General features: G+C 42.7%; 1 protein-coding gene across 1 annotated transcript; it reads right to left on the reverse strand.

Moving 5' to 3' along the window:
* Positions 1-737: 737 nt before the first annotated feature.
* On the reverse strand, positions 738-21,273 carry CEP57 (centrosomal protein 57). Its single transcript, XM_068181471.1, has 11 exons — positions 21,156-21,273; positions 16,109-16,265; positions 12,961-13,140; positions 12,512-12,633; positions 11,478-11,594; positions 8,195-8,272; positions 6,961-7,065; positions 6,725-6,802; positions 6,136-6,377; positions 2,541-2,685; positions 738-1,118 (listed from the first exon to the last, which is right to left on the reverse strand). The coding sequence occupies exons 1-11, from the start codon at positions 21,186-21,188 to the stop codon at positions 882-884; spliced, it is 1,494 nt and encodes a 497-aa protein (XP_068037572.1). The 5' UTR covers positions 21,189-21,273; the 3' UTR covers positions 738-881.
* Positions 21,274-21,607: the final 334 nt, after the last annotated feature.

Genomic DNA, 21,607 nt, shown 5'->3' on the forward strand with positions numbered 1-21,607 from the left:
CAAGTCAGAGCACAAACTTAATTGCAGTACTACCAAAGTTGATAGCTCATCAAAGCACATACTTAAGTTAAAAGCAAGATGCCAGGACCAAATGGCATAATTGAGGCACTTGCAGTTTAAAACACTTGTGTGGTTTCTCTCACTCCTTTACTACCCAAAGCTGCTGGCTAGAGACAGGGTATTACCCCCTATCCTACAGCATTTTCCTAAAGCAGGATTTCTGTAGAAAAATTTCACTTGCTCATTAAGCAATGTAATTCATAAGTTACTTTGCTCCTTTTCTAAGTACTCAAACATCCACTCCCACTGATGCTGACTAATGCAGTATAGCAGATCAAGAACCAGGGATGCCTGTTGAACAGAGCCCCACAGAACACCTTTGAAGGGGTTTACCTGTTCTCTCTCAGACACTCCCAGAGATGGAGTCATTGCAGCTGCACACAGAACAGAACTGACAAAAGCCTTCCACACCCAGGACTGCAGCACTGTTTTCACACAAGATGCATCCCGAGAGGCCTCCTGGATCAACAGCATGAAATGGCATTGGCACATCACACACACACACACCAACCCATGTAAATCTGCAGTGTTTGGTGTGCTGGAACAAAACAGAGGGACTGTTGGAACTGTAACGTAGGGAACTGGGGGAACCCTACTGTTAAGATTCACTGGCCATGTACCTTGAAAATGGAACATGATTTAAGCTAGACCATAATATATACAATCAAATGCAGGGATGGAGATTCAAGCGCCTGTAAGCCTGTATTTCAAAAGTGTGCTTAGTGTACAGTAGTCTCTTCCACACAGCAAGAAAGGCAGCTGCTTTAGATCCAGAATGTAAGTTTGACCAGGATGCTTCAAGAACATCTCCTGCAGAAGAGTCAGTAGTCCCAGCTGATATCATCTTTCTGTAGCGAAGTCTGTATGGTCTGCATGTCTCTCAGCAACTGGAGATTTTTCCGACTCTTTTCTCCAGGCTTCACTTTGATAGGACCTGCATTCTTTCCTTTTGTGGTTATTGTAGTTGTTACTTTAACCTCACTGACTGGGAACCTGCTGTCTTTTATTTGTTTAGCAGAAGTCTTTCTGGACTTGCATTCTCTCTTAAGTCTCTCTAGCTGAAAAAGAAACCCAAAGCAAAACATTAAGAAGTGATCTTGTTTTAGTTTTATATTCAGCAATTTCTCCAATCAGCTGAAATATCCCACCCAGGTGGGATACCACGTATCTCACCCAGGTAAGCAAATGTTGTTTTCAAGTCACACTGAACAATAAATACTTCACTTTCCTTACAAAGCATTGTTATATTTGCATCTTTAGAGCTTTGTTCAGCTTACAGTGATCTATATCCTCTTTAAAAACTGAAACATTCGTTATGGGGGAACACTGCCATCAGGAATGTAACATAAAAAGATGCAGATGAAAAAAGTTGATTTATTACTGTTACCATCCAGTGATTAAAAAAGAAAACAAAACAAGGGGTTTTTTACATACATACTAGTAATTTTAATAGCTAGTCACTGTCAGAGATGTAGCTTTGAAAGAATACCAGAAATCTGCTGGGGTGAAAAGGTGGTATCCACACACAGCTCTGTAAAATCACAGCATGTGAATCTCAGGAGTCCCCAGCAAAGACTGAATGGGAAACTGGACAGTCTGAGGTTCAGACACATTCATACACCCAAACCACAACATGGGTGGCTTCTATAGCTCCCCTCTCTGCAGGTGGTGGTGCTCTCTCCTTCTAGTTGACAGCATGCAGCAATTTTCCTAAACCCCAGCTCCTAAAACTTTTGCCAATAGCACATGCAGCATCACTACTGCTGAGAACTACAGCACATCTGCTTCTCTGCAGCAGTTCCTCTGAGGATCATAGGATATCAAAAGCGAGTGATGCTTCTAACAGCAAGCATTTCACAGGTCCATTCTGGATGTCAGGTCTCAGCATGTTTTTTGTGTATAAGTTACATCAGGTGAGGGTGAATTGTGGTTTGTATGAACTGAACCAGATTAAACACATGGGGTTAAGCTCATTGAAAGAAATTCACTAAAATTAATGAAGACAAAAGAAAACTGGGAATCACTATGTTTTATAGCTTTGAATGAAAAAGCTACACTATCCAAAACATTCTGAAAGTTATAAAATAATCAAAACAATAAAAAAATAAGCAGATATTGTGAGTCTTAAAAAAAGCAAATCAAAACTTAAATAGGTCATTTACTCCAAGTAAAGGTAAACTGTTCAACTATGTTCAAGGGACAAGAGGAGTGTAAAATGCCATGTGAGAAGAGATGCAAAAGCCCTGTCCAGGACAGGGTGAAGAGTGGGCACAAGGGTGACAGAAAGGATGTTTCTGCAAAAATACTGGGATGGATAGGGGTATGCAGACTAACTTTGGGATATCAAAGGTAGAATTAGAGAGTGCTAGTCTAGTTATTTCTGCTTTATGCATTTGCTGCTGGATTAGGATATAACATAAAAAAACCCTCCTTAAGTCAGCAACTCTACATAAGTATGAGCACAGGCAAAAGAAACTCACCTGCAAACGATGCTTCTGAACTTTGCTGATTTGGTCTGCCTTTGCTTCCATCCTTCCCACCAGTGTCTCAAGTTCCCTCTCCAGTTCTTCCCTCACTGTAGCACTTGGGGCTTCCAGGATGAGCTTTGACAGCTGCTGGTGATCACTAGCACACAATTCAGACAGAACAAGGCTTGTATCAGGTTCCATTGGCTTCTACATCTTGTACCCAGTTCAGAAATAACACTTCTAGAAAACCATAGCATCAGCAGCCAGACATGTTCAACACACCATAACAAACCAGTAAGAATAGTGTTGCTGGTTTGCAGCATTATTACAGTAGCACATCCTGGTGGCAGGCTGCTGCAACATTGAGTTTCAATAATTTAAGTAGCTTTCAACTACAAAATGCATATTCAAAATGACCAAACAACCCTTTGAGAGCTTGATCTCAGCACTCACTCAGTTAATATTATGTGTATCTGTACCTACTGCAGCTGTGCAATACAAAAACAATTCAAGTTCTGTTAATCAGGACAAGCAAAACACCCAGCAAAGCTGTCCTTTAATGGACTATTTGCCCAGATCCTGCTTTTGGCTAGGATAGTGTTTTCATTTTTAGTAGCTGTTACACCGCTGTATTTTGGATTTAGTACAAAAATAATGTTGATAACACTGATGTTTTCATTGTTGCTGAGCAGTACTTATCCTAAGCCAAGGCTTTTCAGTGTCTCCTGCTATGCCAGTGAGCAGGAGCAGAAGAAAAGCAGGGAGATATCTGGGATAGCTGATTCAAACTGGCCAAAAGGATATTCCATACCATAGAACACCATGCCCAGTATTATAAACTAGGGAGAGTTAGCCATGAGGGGACAATTGCTGCTGGGGACAAGCATCGGTCAGCAGGTGGTGAACAGCTGTACTGTGCATCACATGATTTTTTACCTTGGATTTCATCTCTCTCCCTTTTTCATTACATTTTACTTTATTTCAGTTACTAATCTGTCCTTGTTCCAGCCCATGGGTTTTTCCTTTTCCTGATTCCCCTCCCCATCCCACCAGAGGGGCAGGGAAGCAGCTGCACCGTGCTTAGCCACCAGCTGGGGTTAAACCAGGACAGTATTTTCTGGCACCCGACATGGGCCATGAGGGGTTAATGACAGGTCTGGCCCGAGTGTGTGAAGACAAATCTTTTCTAGGCATCGTTGCACTGGTTTAGTAGCGGCTGGCCGCAGTGCTGGTTTATGGTGCCACGGAATCCCTGGCCGTGACATTCCCGGGGGAACGGGTGTCCTCCGCGCACCGCGGGAGCCATCTACAGGGAAAGAGGTGTAATCCACCTTGCTGCTTCCCTGCTCGGCCAGCCAAGCCTACAGAGGAGACGCGCTCCCACACCTTCCCCTTCTGCTCCAGGCTAATCACAACAGCCTTTGAGAACTCGCAACATCCCGTGGGAGTTAAAGCCAGCGTGGTCCCAGTGCTAGGATCCAGCATGGTGCTGAAGGGGGCTCAGATCAGGGGAGGATCTGTGTCCGGGGACAGTGAGTGAGCAGCTGCATGGGACTGAGGTGCTGGTCAAACCACAAGAGAGAAAGCCACCTTCTACACTAAAGACAGGATATAGAGGGTACACACCACAGGGAATCCCGAGTTCCACCTCTGGGACCACAGGGAGAACATCAAGTGGGATGGAAGACCTATGCCTCAACCCTAGAGGCTCAAGTATGTGAATTGCAGGGGGAAAAAAAGCACAAATAGGAATTCAAGGAAGTTGCTGGTTAAATCTTCAGTGGGCAGCTCCCAGACAGAATGGCAGGGCTGATGTTACCCCTAATCCTAAGGAAAAGAATGCTAATTCTTTTCTACAGGAAATGGAGAATCCTAAGACCAGTATTAGAGGAGCCCTGTCTCCAGCCAAGTGCAGGAGAGAGACAACCAGGTTTACTGGACTGTGTGGATCAGATGGCCTGGGCACATCAGCCCCATGGGAGTATAAGGCTTTAGCAGACCCTGGTGCACAGCGCACCCTAATGCCATCAAGCTGTACTGGGGCAGAACCCACCTGTATTTCTGGAGTGACAGGGGCATCCCAACAGCTGATGGTCTTGGAGGCTGAAACCAGCCTGACAAAATGACTGGCAAAAACACCCCATTGTGACTGGCCCAGAGGCTCTGTGCACCCTTGGCAGACTGCCTTGGGCTGGGGCATTTTAAGGACTCAAAAGGGTACTGTTGGGCTCTCCACATAGCTGCCTTGGAGACAAAGGAAATGAAGCATCTATCCTGCCTTGTCTCTCAGAGGAGCCTTCTGATGTGGGGCTGCTGAAGGTCAAAGAACAAGAGGTGATAGAATGATTTGGGTTGGAAGGGACCTTAAAAATCATTGGAGTTTCAAACTCCCTATCATAGGCAGGGCCATTTTCAACTAGAACAGGCTGCCCAGAGCCCCATACAACCTGACCTTGAATGTCTCCAAGAATGGGCATCTACACCTTCCCTGGACAATCTGTTCCAGTGCATCACCATCCTCACAGTAAAGAATTTCTTCCTAATATCTAATCTAGGTCTGCCCTCTTTCAATTTAAAGCCATTACCCCTCATGCAAACACTATACACCCTTGTAAGAAGTCCCTCTCTTGCAGCCTCCTTTGAGCCCTGAAAGGCCCCAGTGAGATCTCTCTGCAGCCTTCTCTTCCCCAGGTTGAGCAACCCCAGCTCTCAGCCTGTCTTCAAAGGAGAGGTGCTCTCTGATTGTCAGCCCGTTGATTGTCTTTGTTGGCCTCCTCTGGACTCACTCAAGCAGGCCCACATCCTTCTTATGTAGGGGGTTCCAGAGCTGGACACAGCCCTGCAGGTGGGGTCTCTCCAGAGCAGAGCAGAGGGGCAGAATCCCCTCCCTGGCCCTGCTCCCCACGCTGCTTTGGATGCAGCCCAGGACACGTGTGGCTTTCTGGGCTGTGAGTGCCCATGGCTGGGTCATGTCCAGCCTCTCACCCACCAGCACCCCCAAGTCACTTCAGCCATTCAGCTATCCACCCACCACCTTTTCCTGCCCTGAAAGACTGTTATGACAGCTGAGTCCAAAATCATGGACTAAGTTAACTCAGTGGATAGTAAAGGGATAGTCCATAGACTACAGAATGATATCTGTGTGTACCTACATCAAAAGCCTGGAAAGGTGATGGTGGTTAACTGGGACATACTGGAAAGTGTGGGGCTTGGGCAGGATATAAATAGAAGAGTATAAGGGGTGAATACTGCCCATCCCAACACGGGGGAGGGATGGGTATGGGGGTGTGCAAGTGGCAGCAGGGTCCTGTGCTGGCTGGGTCCGCACCACAACAGCCCACTGCATTTAGGGCTGGGACCACACTTCTCCCTTGCCTCTTCTGAGATTATTACTGCTGCACATAAGCACAAGCCTGGTGTTCAGACTGTTTAGCAGAGCCTCTAACTGCAAGGAGCATTGACAGCCTCTGCAGCCAGCAAGATTACATTCTAGAGACTTCCTAAACTAAGAACCTTCTCAGGCAAAACCTTCCACGTTCAAAGCAACAAGGCAAAAATATTAAACATCTGCATTCATAATCTGCAGAAGAAAATATGCCACACTCACAAACTCATCTGTCCAAATTCATCTTGTAAAGTCAGCAACACTTCTGAGAGCTCTTCCTGAGATGAGGACGAGTCCATTGGCGGGGATGGCCTTCTGCTTTTGCTGGCAGGATGACCAGTACTGGTGAGTTTTGCTGGAGTATCATTCACCACACGTCTGTTACACAAAGCTTTCGTGTGATTTTTCATCAGGTGTAGCACATGTTGCACGTTGGCAGTAACTGAATGACTGGGACTGGTAGACTGAAAGGAAAAGAGATTTCTTTTAAATGGGATTATCAATGACTTGATAATACTGGAGAGCATTTAAAAACAGTGCCACTTTTTTTTTGCTGACAAGAATGTCATTTTTGTTGGAATTAATATGCACTAACAAGAACATCTTGTCAAGCAGCATAGTGCAGGCCTATTTTTGGAAATACCAGCTCAGCTAGCTGTCAATATCCAACAAGTATTTCAAAGACAATCTGTATGAAAAGTCTCAAAGAAAATTAAATTATCTGACCACTGGGTGTCAGAAGTGCACCAGCGCAAAGTGCCTTAAGGAGCTGCAGCTACTGAGCTCTAAGCTTTGGAATTAATCAGCTCACCTTCCCAGCCACAAAGGGTACATCACCCAGACACAACCTGTAATGGGGCTGCACAGTGGAATGTCTAACAGAGCATTTCTGGAAAGAAAGAAGAGACAAGTGTTTAGCAAAAATTATACTACAGTAAACACCCTTTCCCTTTACTTTGTAGTAAAAGAGGCAACGTGCTCCCTGATCACACACACACAACCTTATTTAGCTCCTCAGAAACTGCCCTTCTCTTTCCCACATCTTACCTTTTCTGGCTGCTTAGCTTTTTTCCTGGGTTGTCTTGCTTTTGGAGAAAGCAGTGGTGATGCTGCTTGAATCAGTAGTCTGTTGGTTTCCAGGCCTGTCTGAAGCTACAATTGAGGGAATAAAGGGAGTTACTGAAATTATATTAATAAATAATCAGAGACAGTGCAAGCAGAGAACTGCAAGAATTTTTAAAACATAGGCTCTCCAGAAGCAAGGGCTGCAAATTTTTACGATATCTTTGCAGTCAAAGACCAACTTAAACATTAAATACTCCCTCTGTTAGCAGTACTCATCAGTAATCCTAGCAAATTAGAGAATTAGCCTTAGTCCATTAGCCCCATGCAGGCAAGTGCCAAAAAATCAGCTGTGCTTTACACTTGGCAAGGTATTGGGGACCTCAAACCACCCAACCATGATCAATTGATCCCATGACATACAGTTACTAGGCAACTACTCCTTCTGTTCTATTAAATTTGACAGTAAAAAAAACCCCTCCAAACAAACAAACAACCACAATAACAAACTATCACCAAACCATCTATTGAAAGAGTTAAGGTCAGAACTTCCTGTTGACAGTGAGGATCCTAACACGCTTCGCTGTTCAAGAGGCAGATCTGGCATGGCTTTAGAAATCATGTCCTGAAGAAGCATTCACAGCACAATTTTTCATTACTAATTTGAGGTACCCCTTTCCCCATCACACCAAACTTATGACAAACGTTAATGTTAGAGCCTAACACATTATGTCCGTAAGTCTCCAGCATACAATGAATGCTTAATGAACACCACACTTTCAGGTTAAAAGACCAGCCAGCATCCTTAAAGGCTCATAATCAAGAGTATGTTGCCTCTTTTTTGCTTCCATCTACAATATTTTAATTACCATTATGAACAAGGGGGCCCATTTGTTGACTTTGATCTATGGAAAGGTTCCCATGCATATTCAATTATGGATTAGTCCGAATATCTACTCCTCTTTACCAACTTATAGTAAAGAAAGCAAAGCTTCAGTGCACATGTGTTGATAGAAGATTTCCAAAAAGATCAGAACTTCAGAACATTTGGTACCTCAGGCAGGAGGGAAAACAAAAAAGAAAAAAAGACTAAAACCAGGATTTCACTATTCTGTGAGGCATATGGGGGGCACTTTCAGTAAGCTTAGCTGAAAAGTTGATAAAAAGGAAGAGCTAGTTACAATGCATGCCAGTACAAAAGAAATTTCCTGTTAGTTACCTCAGCTGCTTTTTCCTGAACAAGCTTCCTTGCATGTTCTTCCTCATGAAGCTTCTGTTCCAGCTCTTTCATTTTTTTCTAGTCAAAGTTGAATAAAATAATAGTGTTACTAATGAAATAATGTTTTTTTTTTTTTTCTTTCTGAAGCCTACCATATTAAGAGATTGCACAAAACTCTGAGTTCATCTTACGATTCAAGGATAAATGAAGACTTGAGCATTAGAATGGTTTCTGATGCAAAGAGGCCACAGAGCCAAGCAAACAGACCCTGCCCTGCTGTGCTGCCCATCATATAAGGCAGCACTGCAAGCAGCAGCAAGCAGACTGCAGGTCAGCACTGGGCTGTCTGAACATCCACTCAATCATCAGGAGCCACTGCAAAAAACTTGATTGACAAAATAGAAATAAAATATTTCAGTGTCTATTTCTGACGCGTTTTGTAACAGAAAATGAATTTCATGCAACCACCTACTCACAGAATCCCAGAATCACAGGATGGTTTATGTTGAAAGGAACCATAAAGGTCACTTAAGTCCAAGGGACACTTTCCATTAAACCACCTAGTTGCTCAGAGCCTTCTCCATACTCATCTTTAATGTTTCCAGGAACAGGGCATCTACCACCTCTGCAGACAATCTGTTCTGGTGTTTTGCCCAATCCACAGAATTGGGGGGAGTGTGGTTTTAAGTCTCACTGTTAGCATTAAGATCAATTACTACGTTGTTACTATGTCATCCACACACATTCTAATTCTGGCCATCTGGCTACAAACAAGACCGCAGCCCAAAGTGCACTTTTAGGGAACAGCCACATTTCTTACTCCATCTTCAGACACAGACATGTTCAGATCTTCTCAGTTAACTGTCCAGAGAGTGCACTGCAGGACTACAGTTGAAATAAAGATGCCTCAAAAGAATTTCCAGGGTAAGTACCCCACATAAATAGGAATCTCACCATTTCCTTTTCACAGCCACTACTGGTATTAGTAAATTACTTGAACACAATACTTATAGGGCCAGGTAGTGTCTCTGGGGAGATTAAATGCTCTCAGTAAGGCCCCCAACACAACCTATGCTCTGGCAGTGTCTGAACTTGGAGGCAGATACATCACTGCTCACTCATGAGCCATCACCTCACCACTTTCCATCCATTTCAGCACATCATATATGAAACAGTCTCTTATTTCTTGCTTCAAATTCTACTTGAAAGTGTTCCTACGATCTTGCCACAACTACAGCAGAGATCAAAGGGGGAACACATGCAACGCTTCTGAGTAGAGAGTGCAGTCACTCTTCAAAGATACTCAGGTAATACCTATCACACAGATGCTCACATACAAACATAGACTATAACCAGAGAGGCAGGCAGACCTGACAACCAGAAAATGGCTCATAACTACATAATGATGACAAGAAAAATGACTCCACATCACAGCTAAATCCAGATTTATTTCAGATCCTAGAATTGCTTCAAAATTGTGTGAATTTAACACCCAATTCCTCTAAAACATAACTGACAGCTACTAATTTCTAAAGATAAAGAATCAAAGGCCTCTAGTTTGATCCAGAATAGAACACCAAAAGAACCGTAAGGCTGAAATTATTTTCACTAGCCAAGCACAAAAAGACAACCCAGTCTCACCAAACTTCAGATACTACCAGTCAAAAACTTAGTAAAAGCCTTTCAGAGGGAATGCTAGTTGCTGAACAGGTTATTTCAACTCTAACCCTGGAGGAAATCACTGCTACTTTCAGAGTACAAGACCCAGGAGACTCTTATTTCTCTTTGCCAATGTTTGGCCTAAGTAAACAATGCAACCATTTGTACTCTACAACTGCAGCTCACCACAATAGGGTGTCAAGATCTTAAAAAGCTTGTTGCAGCTGCTTTGGCTCAGGGACTTCCAAGAAGAATTGTAGCATCTAAATGTCCTGCAAGCCAAACAGCTAAAGATTTACCACCAAACATCTCCTTATGTACTTCTGGAGAAACACCATCTACTTCACCACCTGAGGTAAGGGCTGGTGTGCAGGGTGGCAGGCCTATGATTTTGATAGCATCCAGAATTGCCATCCATAATAATACAATCTAATCGTGTGCTATCTGATCCTTTGGAGGGAACAGGGAAGAAATGTGCAGAAGGAAGCCGCTCCCTGGTTAAGCTCTCTGTAGTTTCCAGGCTTGGGAGATTCGTGGTCTCTTATAGCAGCAGAGAGAGGTATATGGATGGAGCACCAGAGGCCAACACCACAGAGGATGCACAGAGATGTATGGGCTTTGTGTGGTAAGGCATTGGTAGCCATGGGGCTACAGGGGTGGCTTCTCTGAGGAGCTGCCAGAAACTCCCCCAAGTCAACTGAACCAATGCCAACAGAGCCAATGCCAACAGAGCCAATGGCAGCTGGCTCCAAGACAGACCCACTGCTGGCCAAGGCTGAGCCCAACAGCAATGGTGGCAGCACCTCTGGGATCACAGACTTAAGGCGGGGGAAAAAATCTGCAGCCAGAAGTGAGGAGTGAGAATATTTGAAAGTAGAAGCCTTGCAGACCCTAAGGTCAACAAGAGAGCGGGAGAAGGTACTCCAGGTGCCAGGACAGAGATTCCCCTGCAGCCCATGGCGAGACTGAGTTTTATTTCTCACCATAAAATTACAAAAATTATAAAAATTCAAGGATGAACCCACCACAACAGAATATGACCAAACAGTCACGTTGAGTTTGTAGAAGCTACTGATTCAAATAGAGTCCTGAAAAGGCAGACTAACTCAAACTCACAGGGAGTCACACAGTGCTAGAGGCCTTGCAACATGAGGCCACAGAAGTCTGTACACAAAATAATTAGTAATAATTGTGCTTCTTAAGGAGGGCTAAGAGGAAAAAAAACCCATCAAATTCATAAAAGTCAGGGTGAACCTTGATAATAACAGAAAATAACTGCTAGTATTCAGTAGCATGGAAAGCAAGTCAAGATCTTAGGAATGGCTGCAATCTTACGATGCCTAGGCATCAACTAAGCACAAAAGAGGAACAGGAACAGACTGTTAAGGCATAATAAAACTCCAACTCTTGCAATGCAGTGCAGTGCCCCAAAGCCTACACTACACATGTACACTTGCAGCAATAACTTCAAGTTTTCACAACACCTCAGTTTAAAATGAAGTTTAGTTGCTGTCTTGCTCTAAAGCACTAAGTTTTGCTCAGCTGTGCTATTGCCATAAGCTATGAAGTACAGATTACAATAAACAAGATTAATCTGATACAGTATCCAAGACAAATGACAGACCTCTGCTGTGGACTGCATTGTAGTTAGTCTGCTGTACTCTTTTTCCAGTATATCCAGCTTTTCCAATTTAGACTGAACATGTGATTGGTCAAGAAGCCGATCTCTCTCCAAGGAGCCCTTGAAGGGAGAAGTGAAAAGAAAAACAATTATAAGCACAAGAAAACAAGACCACCTATAGTAAGCATCTTAGTAATATCTTTGTGTCTGGAGCACAAAGGAGGTCCATAAACAGTCCAAAGGAACTACTACTTCCTCTATGCAATTTTAGATGGTGCCACAATCGGGGAACAAACTGCACCACTGGTCCACCATTGTTGGGGAAAGAGACATTTAACCACATCTGAGAGAGGATTCTGCAGTCTCTCCTTCCTCCCAACTCAAAACATTAAAAAAAATGCAGAAATTAGAAATAGCTTTCTTGATTTATTTTTCTTCTGTTTAACAGACTGAAATAGAATAGCCACAGAGACCAATGAACAGATAGCTGTAGGCAACCCTAGAGCCTATATGTTTTATATGCCTATAAAACAAAATTAAAGTTCATTTTAGATACAGGCAAAATCCCAATCACTGATGATTGGGAATGATTGGGTGATGACGGGAAATAGAAATTTTACTGCTATTTCTACAGAATCAGTATTTCAGCCCCAGTTCAGCAAGAGTAGTGCTAATAAAGAAACTCTCCAAAGGCCTGAAGACTGTAAACACAAAAGGGAGGGTGTTTCCCAGTGGCACACAGGTATAACACTGGAGGATAAGGATGAGCTACTGCAGTAAGCCAATCATGCAGAAGCAAACAATTCATATTAATACCAAAGCCTGCTATTGCCTTAGAAACAGGTGCACAAAGAAAATACCAGGGTCATGAGAAGACTGGGAAATTTAAGTAGGGAAGTTATCCATAACAAAGAATATGAAGACCAGCTGAAGTAGACACCCACACTTAAAGGTATAAAAATTACAATAACTATGAAAAATCATGACATAATTAATGACTTTTATGATTTAACCCTGAAATAGTTTTGGGAACACACCTGCTTCTCCAAGAGATCTGACTTCTCGTTTTCTGCATGCTGGATCATTTTTCTCATGTAGTCCAACTGTTTCTCTAGAAGTCTGCATCGAGACTCAGCAGCTGCCAGCTGCAAAGTCAGTTCTGAAGGTAACAGAAGGCAGAAAGTAGAAATCATGCATTGCTTGTTCCTGGGATTTTTTTTTGTTGTTGTTGTTGTTTTCAGGACAGTTTCAAAACAAACAAGAAAAGGACCAGCTAAGAAACTTACATATTATACCTAATGAACTTTTGTATAAAAACCCCTAAAATAAAGAATGCCTTAAAATTCTTTCTTTGTAACTCCTCATGTCACTACAAATTAAAAGATGCTGAACAAAGTAAATTAAAATTGGTTTATGCATTATATATAGGAATCAAGTTTCATCCACATCAATGTTCTATAGTACCTATATACAGTTTGCAAACAACCTTGATTTTTCTTTGACACTTCAGTCTTGTCCCGTTCTTTGTCTTGCATTTGTTCACTCAGTATTTTTTTAAAGTTTGCTGTTTCCCTGCTGAGGTGTTTTACATTCTCCTCTGCCTCAAACCGTTCCAACTCCAGTTGATGAATTTTTTCCTGGAGATTCTTCAGAGCAGAAAATATTGCTGCAATTGAACAAGTACCCATTTTTAGATACCATTAAATCATCATTTCAAGACAACATTAAACTTGAAATGTTATTACAAAAGCATGTTATGTAAGAAGGTCAGAGCGTTCCTTACCAGCATCCAAGAGTCCTTCCAGGAATTAAGACCTGTTTCCCTTTAAATCATAACTGATTCTAAAACTAGTCTCAAACAGATACCCTTAGTGCACACTCTTCACCTGACACATTTGGGAAAGATACACCTGTTTCCCAGAAAAAGGCATATAAACATTGTGTCAACTGAGAACAAACAGGGCATCCTCTGACCCTTTATCAAAAGGAAATGAAAAGTCACAACTAGATAGTTAAAACAGCAGCAATTCTCCATGTTAATATTATTCCTACCACAACAAATACACAAACAGTGTTCCCATGAATGGCCACACAGCATAGTAAAGGTTAACAATAAGAAGGGCTATAAAAGTGCTTATAAATAAGTGGACTTCCTTTTTAATTCTTCTGGTTTTTGTGTTCCCCTCTTCCACCGAAAAACATACATCTCCTTCGTGCTGAACCATTTTGCCTTTCTGCTGCACTCCCAGCTTTAGCAGTTACTAAACAAAGCCTATCTATATTCTTCACTACAGAAGGAAAAGCATTTGTAATAGAACACACCTCACCTTGCAATTAGACCATCTGCTGGTAATCTGATGTATTACCTGTCTCATAGCTGGGCTGTTTAATTCTGTGAAGGGAACCATAACCATAAACCCATTCTCCTATACAGTGCTGCTGAAGTTAAACATAAGAACATCTGTACACACCGCTCAAATAGCAGACTAATCTGCAAGATCACATTAGCCCACTCCTTTGTGCTTAAATCCACTCCAGAGAAAGCATGTACCTGTAATAAAGCATGCTTGAGCACTAGAAGAGTTGGGACTGCATATTGGTTTGTCCATCAGATAACACAAAAAAAATTTAAAAAACATTATCAAATCTTGAAGTGAATAACAGCACATGAGAGCATCACATTAATGCAAACCTGTTAAGTACATAAGAAATAGCAACAGCAGTCACAGTTAAGGGGAAGTTATTGATAATTTGGCCCTATTTGCAAGATCAGAATCACCAATTGCACACTCTTATCTATTTACTGTTCCTAGGATTCACTTGAAATGGGCATAGCTTAAACAATGTTTGTTACTGTTGTTGTTAAAAGTTACATTGAAATCTCTGTATATACACAATAATGACTAACAAAACACAGCAATGAAGCAACTCAAGCAGTGAATAGATAAAGGTGAAACCCAACAGGCCAAGTATTATTCAGTCATTCCTGTTAAGAGTATTAAAGCCAACTGTGCATGCTGACACATATATAACACAAAGACATTAAACCCACAATAAACAGAATTTACTATACTCAAATTCAGGATTTTTCAATAAGATTTATTTAATATGGGGAATGGGAGGAGCAATGAGGACCCTCAAGAACAGTCAAATAAATTTTGCTATTTGAAATTAATTCCCACATCCTTAAATTTACTAAACTATACACTCCAGAACATTTCCGCATTTTTAAAAGCTATGCAAAAAGAGAAACATACTGGATCATCTGTGAGTTGGATTAAATTTTCAGTACATACTCACACTCACTTGCACTTAATTTAAGCATTTTTTGAAAATAAAAAATTTGCTGCTTTCTACAACAGGATATAATTTATCTGATTGTCTTCCACTACCCATCCTTACTTCAGAGTTGGCAGAGTCACTGTTAGAAAAAAAATTGCCAAGTGAAAACTTGGAAGTCAAAACTTGATTGCTAATGCAACATGCAGCACACTCTACAAAAATACACCTGCATCAGTAATTCATAAGGAAGCTCTTTCCTGCACATCCAGTTTTTCATCTGTAAAGATTGTTTTAGTTTTGTGTCAACAGCACTCTCAAAACTGATAGCCTTGACAGTATATACTGCATTTTAAATAGTGCTGCAAGAACTGAGATTTCATCTTTAAGGTCATTAACATACAAGTCCCTAGTAGCTCAGACATGAATTGTGTTATTGGAACAGGGACTTGAGGCTATCATCCTGATTTTTTACTTAGTTTGGGTAATATTAGGACTGATCCTAAACATTTCTCACTTTTCTCCATAAGGAAAAAACATCAAGCAGTTCATACCTTTAAGCCTCCATAACACTCCAGTCTTAAAGGGAGCATTTCTGCAATGACCCTGAGCCAAACAGCTCTTCAAAGGATTGGTCCTGCTCTGGTCTCCCAACTCCTCGTGATGCACCCTGTATGTGCCCCAAGGCAGCTCTGGTGTAAGATTCACTACATGACAAGCTAATTCATTAAAACAACCAAAAACTAACCAAGAACAGTTTCTTTGTTCATGTCCAGCATGTGAAGGGAGGGAGAAGGAATAGCCTAGAAACAAGAAGAAAAAATGGGAGTAAAATTGCCTCAATTTTTGGTGTTGTGAGCACCAGTTCAGCACTTTGCTGAAGCCTTCTCTGTATCCTTTAAGTCTTCAGTGATATGATAAATACTCACAACACATCCTTCGTCCATGACAAGCCTTCCAATTTTAACAGGACCAAACCTCTTCCTTTGCTGCACACCATTCTGGGGACTAAAATCTCCTTATTTCTAACTCAGCTAGGAACTCAGCAGAGGAAAAATTGGAGGAAGAGTGAAGAAGGGACAAAAGACCTGAGTAGTTCATGAATTTGCACTAAGAGACAATTTTACAGTGCTCTATACCGAAGAGGAAAATATGTCTCCATCTGTAAGATGACCTTTATCATCAGGTGTTCATTGGAAAGAGAAGTGCCAAGGACCTACAAAACAGGTGATGACCTGGGCATCACTGGGAATTGATAAAAGGATAAAAAGACTGCAACCTTCATAGGTGTGGAAGACACAGTATTTTACTATGATTTGGAAACATGTAAGAAAACAACTTTGCTGAACTATTACCTCTGCTGTGGCTTTCAGGATATGGAATTACTGGTTTCCATGGGGAACGCTGCAAATCTGAATTAATAAATGGCTTGTGCTTTGGATAGTCTATAAATGAAGCTGAAGAGAGTCCATCTGTGGCTGATGTAGAGTTCTGAGTGTTATGCAGATAATTCTGAAAACAAAATAAAGCTGTTATTCAGCGCATTTGTTTCTTTGTCACAACAACAAAAATAAAAGTAAAATTCTATCAGATGATGTGTAAAAATACTGCTACAGGAGACTCATATCTCAAAAGCTGTACTTCCTTTATAGCCTTAGGATGTGTCATTTTACATCCAACTCCCCCTCCACTAAAAACAGTATCAAACAGAAGAATGTCTTTCCCATGCTAGTTTCTGATTTACACTTTTTTTTTCCCATTTACTTGTACTGCCTACTACTTACTGGGAGAAGTCAACCCACAATCAGTTGGAAAACAACCACCTTCTTAATGACTGGTTACATTTACTGACAAGATACTGCACTAAGGTGGCCAAACCTGATAAGGCACACCCAGGACCGTGGTCCTGCACCCCCTGATGCAACACAAGAGCTCACTGAGTGCACATGGGGCATAGGACACTGCAGCTGGGAAGGTGAGGTGAGAGTCCCAGTCCCTCCAACTCCACTTGCTTCCATTCATTTTCCTTATCTTTCCATTAGTAGATGGAACTTCACAAGACACATCCAGACGACTTTATGCTACACCTGATTAGTGGTATCAGCACTGGAAAACCAGCAGATCACAGCCAGGAAAGCACTCCTGCCTCCAAGCAGTAATGTACTCTTAAATCAGCTTCAGATTGTTCTGAAAAACCTGGCTGTAGAAATCATGGATTTCCCAGCAGTCTGCACCAATTCATCAAACACCTCCTGTGCTTTGGATGTTGCAATGACCTGAAAGAACTACCTAGCTGGGAAGATGCTCTTCTAAATACAGGAGACATGGCAGAATTGTGTGTTTATAGTTTTGACTCAAAAACTGTCTACCTGGCCTAGGCTTTAAAATATGTATATACAAATTAAATTAAATGCTTATTTTTAACTTCTCTCAACTGCACCCATCACTAAACATTTCAGTGATAGAATCTGAAAGCACCCTAAGACAAGTGGGCTGCAGGCAGATGTAAAGCTCCTACAGCTTCCCTGTTCCTCACTAAGCAAAATGAGCAATTGCTGATCTTGGCAGGGTGTTTTTACACTTTTGCATACCAATCATTGGGAGCATATCATTACCTAAATTAAAAAACAGAAAGTATTAAGTATCTCACAGCAAATTACACAACAGCTCAAAATGCATTAAGAGGAGCCAAATACAGGGAAAAAATAAGAAAATTTTTAAGTTATTTAAAGCCCATACACAGCTGTTTTCCTCTTGTAAACACAGTGATGCATTGTGAGCAAGAAAATTAGGATCCTAACTACTCTGAGTGTATCAATTGGTGTTTCTAAGCAGTTTTATTTATTAACAGCTTTGCAGTTTGCTTTTATAATGTTTTCCTACACAACATAATGGCTTTTCTCAAAATAACTGCATTTGCACACACATTTTCTACCACAGAAAATGAATTAAAACACTAATCCCTAATTAAGAATATTTTCATAAAACTATTTTGAAGAGGTGCTTTATGCATAAACACACTGTTTCACACTCAGCAGCCTCACAAGTCTAAGCAGAACACATGAATCCATCTGATCAAAAGCCTGTTAGGTGCTAACATCAAAAATGCCATCAGCATTACAGGATATGGCACTGATGAGCACAGAACACTAAGACCAAATGATGGAGTAAAAATGAACCAAGCAAAACACAGTACTTCTGCAGCAGGCAGTACAGGAACAGCAGCAACATAAGCCTCAGCAACCGAAACAGAAACGATTGATTCAAACATCAATATCCTGTCTGCCACTGACTCAAACCAAAGGTACCCCATCAAACAGTCAAAAGGGGAATTAGCTTTGAAGCCAAAGTAGGGCTGACAGCATCACAATCCTTCTAGATGTCACTATCATCTTTTATGTCTTCACAGGTAAAGTCTTGTCTAAAAATTAAAATGTAACTGCATAAAAACACCAAAGGAATTCTTCTGGTTGTTTTTACTGCCATTAGTAACATTTTTCTAGCCAACAGCAGACTAACTGAAAGAAAAAAGCTGGTGTACTTAAAACACAGGAGAACCAAAGTAATACAAAGCAAAGCAAATTGAGTCTTTTGGCCAGTTACATGTCTTCTAAACTCCACCTGGATGCAGGCAATAGGCACTAATTCGAACAGTCAGTAATAGTAATTTGAATAGTAATTTGAATAATCAGTACAGATACCGGCTTCAAATAGCTACTGAAAGAATTTGTGCTGGAATATACTCTATTACATAGAAAATCACTCTTTTTATTCAGTCTAAATAATAATTTGCTACGACATATATTTTTCTTACCTATTTTTAAGCAAAAGAGTGGCTTATATTCTGTTTCATAAGTAGCAACTTTAAATCATTTGACTGAATACTTTGGGAAAGTTTACCAAACAGCATCAAGGAATTTCCCATCACAAAGCTCAAACAGAACAGTGATTCTCTGCTCTTCTCCCCTATCTCTCAAGTCATTAAAAACCATTTAAATATGTTCCTGCTCTTGGAAAGTCTCACAGGGAGTATCATGCTCTGATGCTCAGGAAAATTGTGAAAAACAAAAAAAAAAATCAGGAAACTATATATTTGTTCTGAATCTCAGCTAGATCATATTTGCTAACTACATCTCTCTTTCAGGGTACTCCTCATAGTCTTTAAGCCACACTAAAGCCTCGAAGTAGTAAATGAAGAAGCTAAACAGTCCCACAAGGAGCCAAGTGCACCCTATTACATAACAGTGAGCTGAGTACTTCTTATCTCCACAGGTCTGAGAACACTGCCTTCCAAAATTCACGGCTTTCACCGCTGCACATCAGCTGCCTCCTCAAGCAGAAAGAAGGTAACATTAAAAACACAGACCAGAGATAACACATCACCAGCACAGGGACCTCCCAAAGCTCTCAAAGGCTAAACACAATTGAAGACAAAAAAAAAAAGACACAAACTCATACAGAAAGTTTTTAAACAAGGATTAAATTAGAATGGGTGTTATTGCAAGTTCTCATCTGGGTACTCACAACCAAAAAAGAAAGAAAGAAAAAAGATTGATACCTGGCAATGCTTTAAGTGACACACAGCAGCCTTTGCACATGGTTTAAAAAAAAAAAAAAAAAAAGCAGCAAACCCAGGAAAAATATGTAGGTAATGAGGAAAAAACCCAAAATAATGAGATTCTAAATGTAGTGATTATAAAACATCCAAGTACCCAGCTATTCAAACTAGGACAGTGGGGAAGGAAGGACAGCTCCTATCAGCCACAGGCCAAGTTAAGTGTTGGCTGTGCCTCCCCGATAGAGACTGAGTCAGGAGCAGTCTACATTTCAGTAACATCTCTAGTTAAAAGCAGACAGAACAAAGTTAACTTAGTTAAGCAATTACATCAAACGGAGAGGAAAATTGTTGGCACAACACAGTAATTTTTGTCAACTATCTGCCACAGAGTGCCAGATGTATTAAAAGCAACTACTTTCAAAGTTCAGAAAAAGATTAAGTTAGGGTTTGTTTCTTTTTTTGAACACATACAGAAAGTCTACAGCAGACAACTTTATTCCCCAAAAGTTTTGTTTGGCTAACCAAATTTATTAAAGAGCCTACATTTACCTACTGAAGACTAAAATGAGTCTTCTGACATCGTTCTCCAGGCATGCTAGAAACAATTTTGGTCAGGAAAGAGTCCTGAAATTCCTCCTGCTGGCCCTGGTATAAGTATGGGAGCACACTGCAGGGCAGGAGACACACGAGAGAGAACCCCACGATGGGTGCTCACCACGCAGCAGCGAGAGCCCAAACCCCCACAAGAGTGACCTCGAACTCCGTGCAGACCATCGCACTGCAGCCTTTTCACCATCCCTGCTCCTCCAAAGCACGTGTAAGACACAGCTTCTCACGCGAAAAAAAGCCAAAACAACGAAAAGCAGCTAAATCCGCAACTTATTCCAGAAAGCTGCAAACATCACGCCAAAACTTCAAACAAGAACCCCAACTGGGAATCTGTTCGAGGTGTCAACCCGGTGGAGGCAGCCAGCCTCCGTCCAGAGCTCAGCAGAGGCTCCTTCCTCGCGTCACCTGTCACCAGCTGAGCCACGCGTCCCGCTGCTCCCGTGCTCCCGGCGCCTTGGGAGCAATGCGGGCACGGAAACGCTGCTCCCCGCCGTGGAGGTGGTTACCTGTCCCAGTCCGCCAGGCGCTCCCACACACGCCCAAGGGCGCAGGCATCTGCTACAGCTAAGCCTCAGCTTACGGCGACGCTTCCATCGCACACAGAGCAGCAACCAGCCGCGCAGTCGGCCCGCAGCTCTGCGCCGGAGCCCCGGGCGCGCCCGGCTGCCGCAGCACCGCACGCACAGGGCCGGGCCGGGCCGGGCCGGCCCCCTGCCCGCCATCGGCTGCGTCCTCAGCCGCGGCCCCGGGGCACGCCCGGGAGCAAACCAAAGTCGGCGCTTTAGTCCCGTTCCCTTGCAAACAGCATCTCCAGGCACTGGGATGGGGACAGTAAGATACTCAACAGCAGAGTATCTTTTTTTTCTGTCGCTTTAGAAAACATGTGCGAATGCATTATAGGTTTACACACACATATATATAGATATACATACAAACATACACACGTGTATATACACACACACAAATATATATATATACACAAACGTAGACATAAACACCTATATGCACGTGCAGATGCACACACACACACACACACACACACACACACGCATATGTAAATATATATACATATATGCACACACACACATCATTTAACAGACAAGCCTGCTTCCATAGCCTGTACGGCTCCCGGCACGCAAGCCGCCAGCCCCGCACTGCCTGGCCGCCACCCCCCGGATTGCACAAGCCACCCGCCCGTCCTGCTCCTCACCGCGGGGACTCCCTCCGAGCCTCACCGTGTGCGGACGGCCGCCCCTAGCTGCCGCCATGTCGGCCCTGAGGGAGCCCGCTCCAGCCCATGTCACTTTAAGGCTCGCTCTCTCGCTTGACTGCTATCCCAGCCTGCCAATGAGAAGGGAGGACCGGGTGTAAGTCCCACCCCGTCTTCATCTCAGAATTGATTGACACGCCAATTATCCAATAAAAGAAGAGCGAGGGCGCCGCTCAGCCAATCGAGAGGGATGGGCGGCGGGCGGGCCCCTGAAGCCAGCGGCCGGGCGGGGGGGCGGCGCGTGGGCACGCGCGGAGGGAGGAGGGCGGAAGAGGCCGGCCTTTGTCAGAGGGAGCCCCTGCGCCTCGGCCAATCGCAGAGCAGGGGCGCCGCCGTCGCCCGGCGCGAGGCGGGGCCCCCGCGGCGGGATTGGCGGCGGCGGGGCCGGCGGGGGCGGCGATTGGGCGGCGGCGTTCG

This window comes from Anomalospiza imberbis, chromosome 2 (genome assembly GCF_031753505.1).
Source record: "Anomalospiza imberbis isolate Cuckoo-Finch-1a 21T00152 chromosome 2, ASM3175350v1, whole genome shotgun sequence".
Classification (NCBI taxonomy): Eukaryota; Metazoa; Chordata; class Aves; order Passeriformes; family Viduidae; genus Anomalospiza; species Anomalospiza imberbis.

Coding starts and splice junctions, on each gene's coding strand:
- CEP57 (XM_068181471.1), bottom strand. CDS start 21,188: ATGGCGGCAGCTAGGGGCGGCCGTCCGCACACG. Junction 8,273..11,477: donor CAATGCAGTCCACAGCAGAG/GTCTGTCATTTG, acceptor AACTTTGACTAG/AAAAAAATGAAAGAGCTGGA. Junction 6,378..6,724: donor TACCCTTTGTGGCTGGGAAG/GTGAGCTGATTA, acceptor TTTTCCTTTCAG/TCTACCAGTCCCAGTCATTC.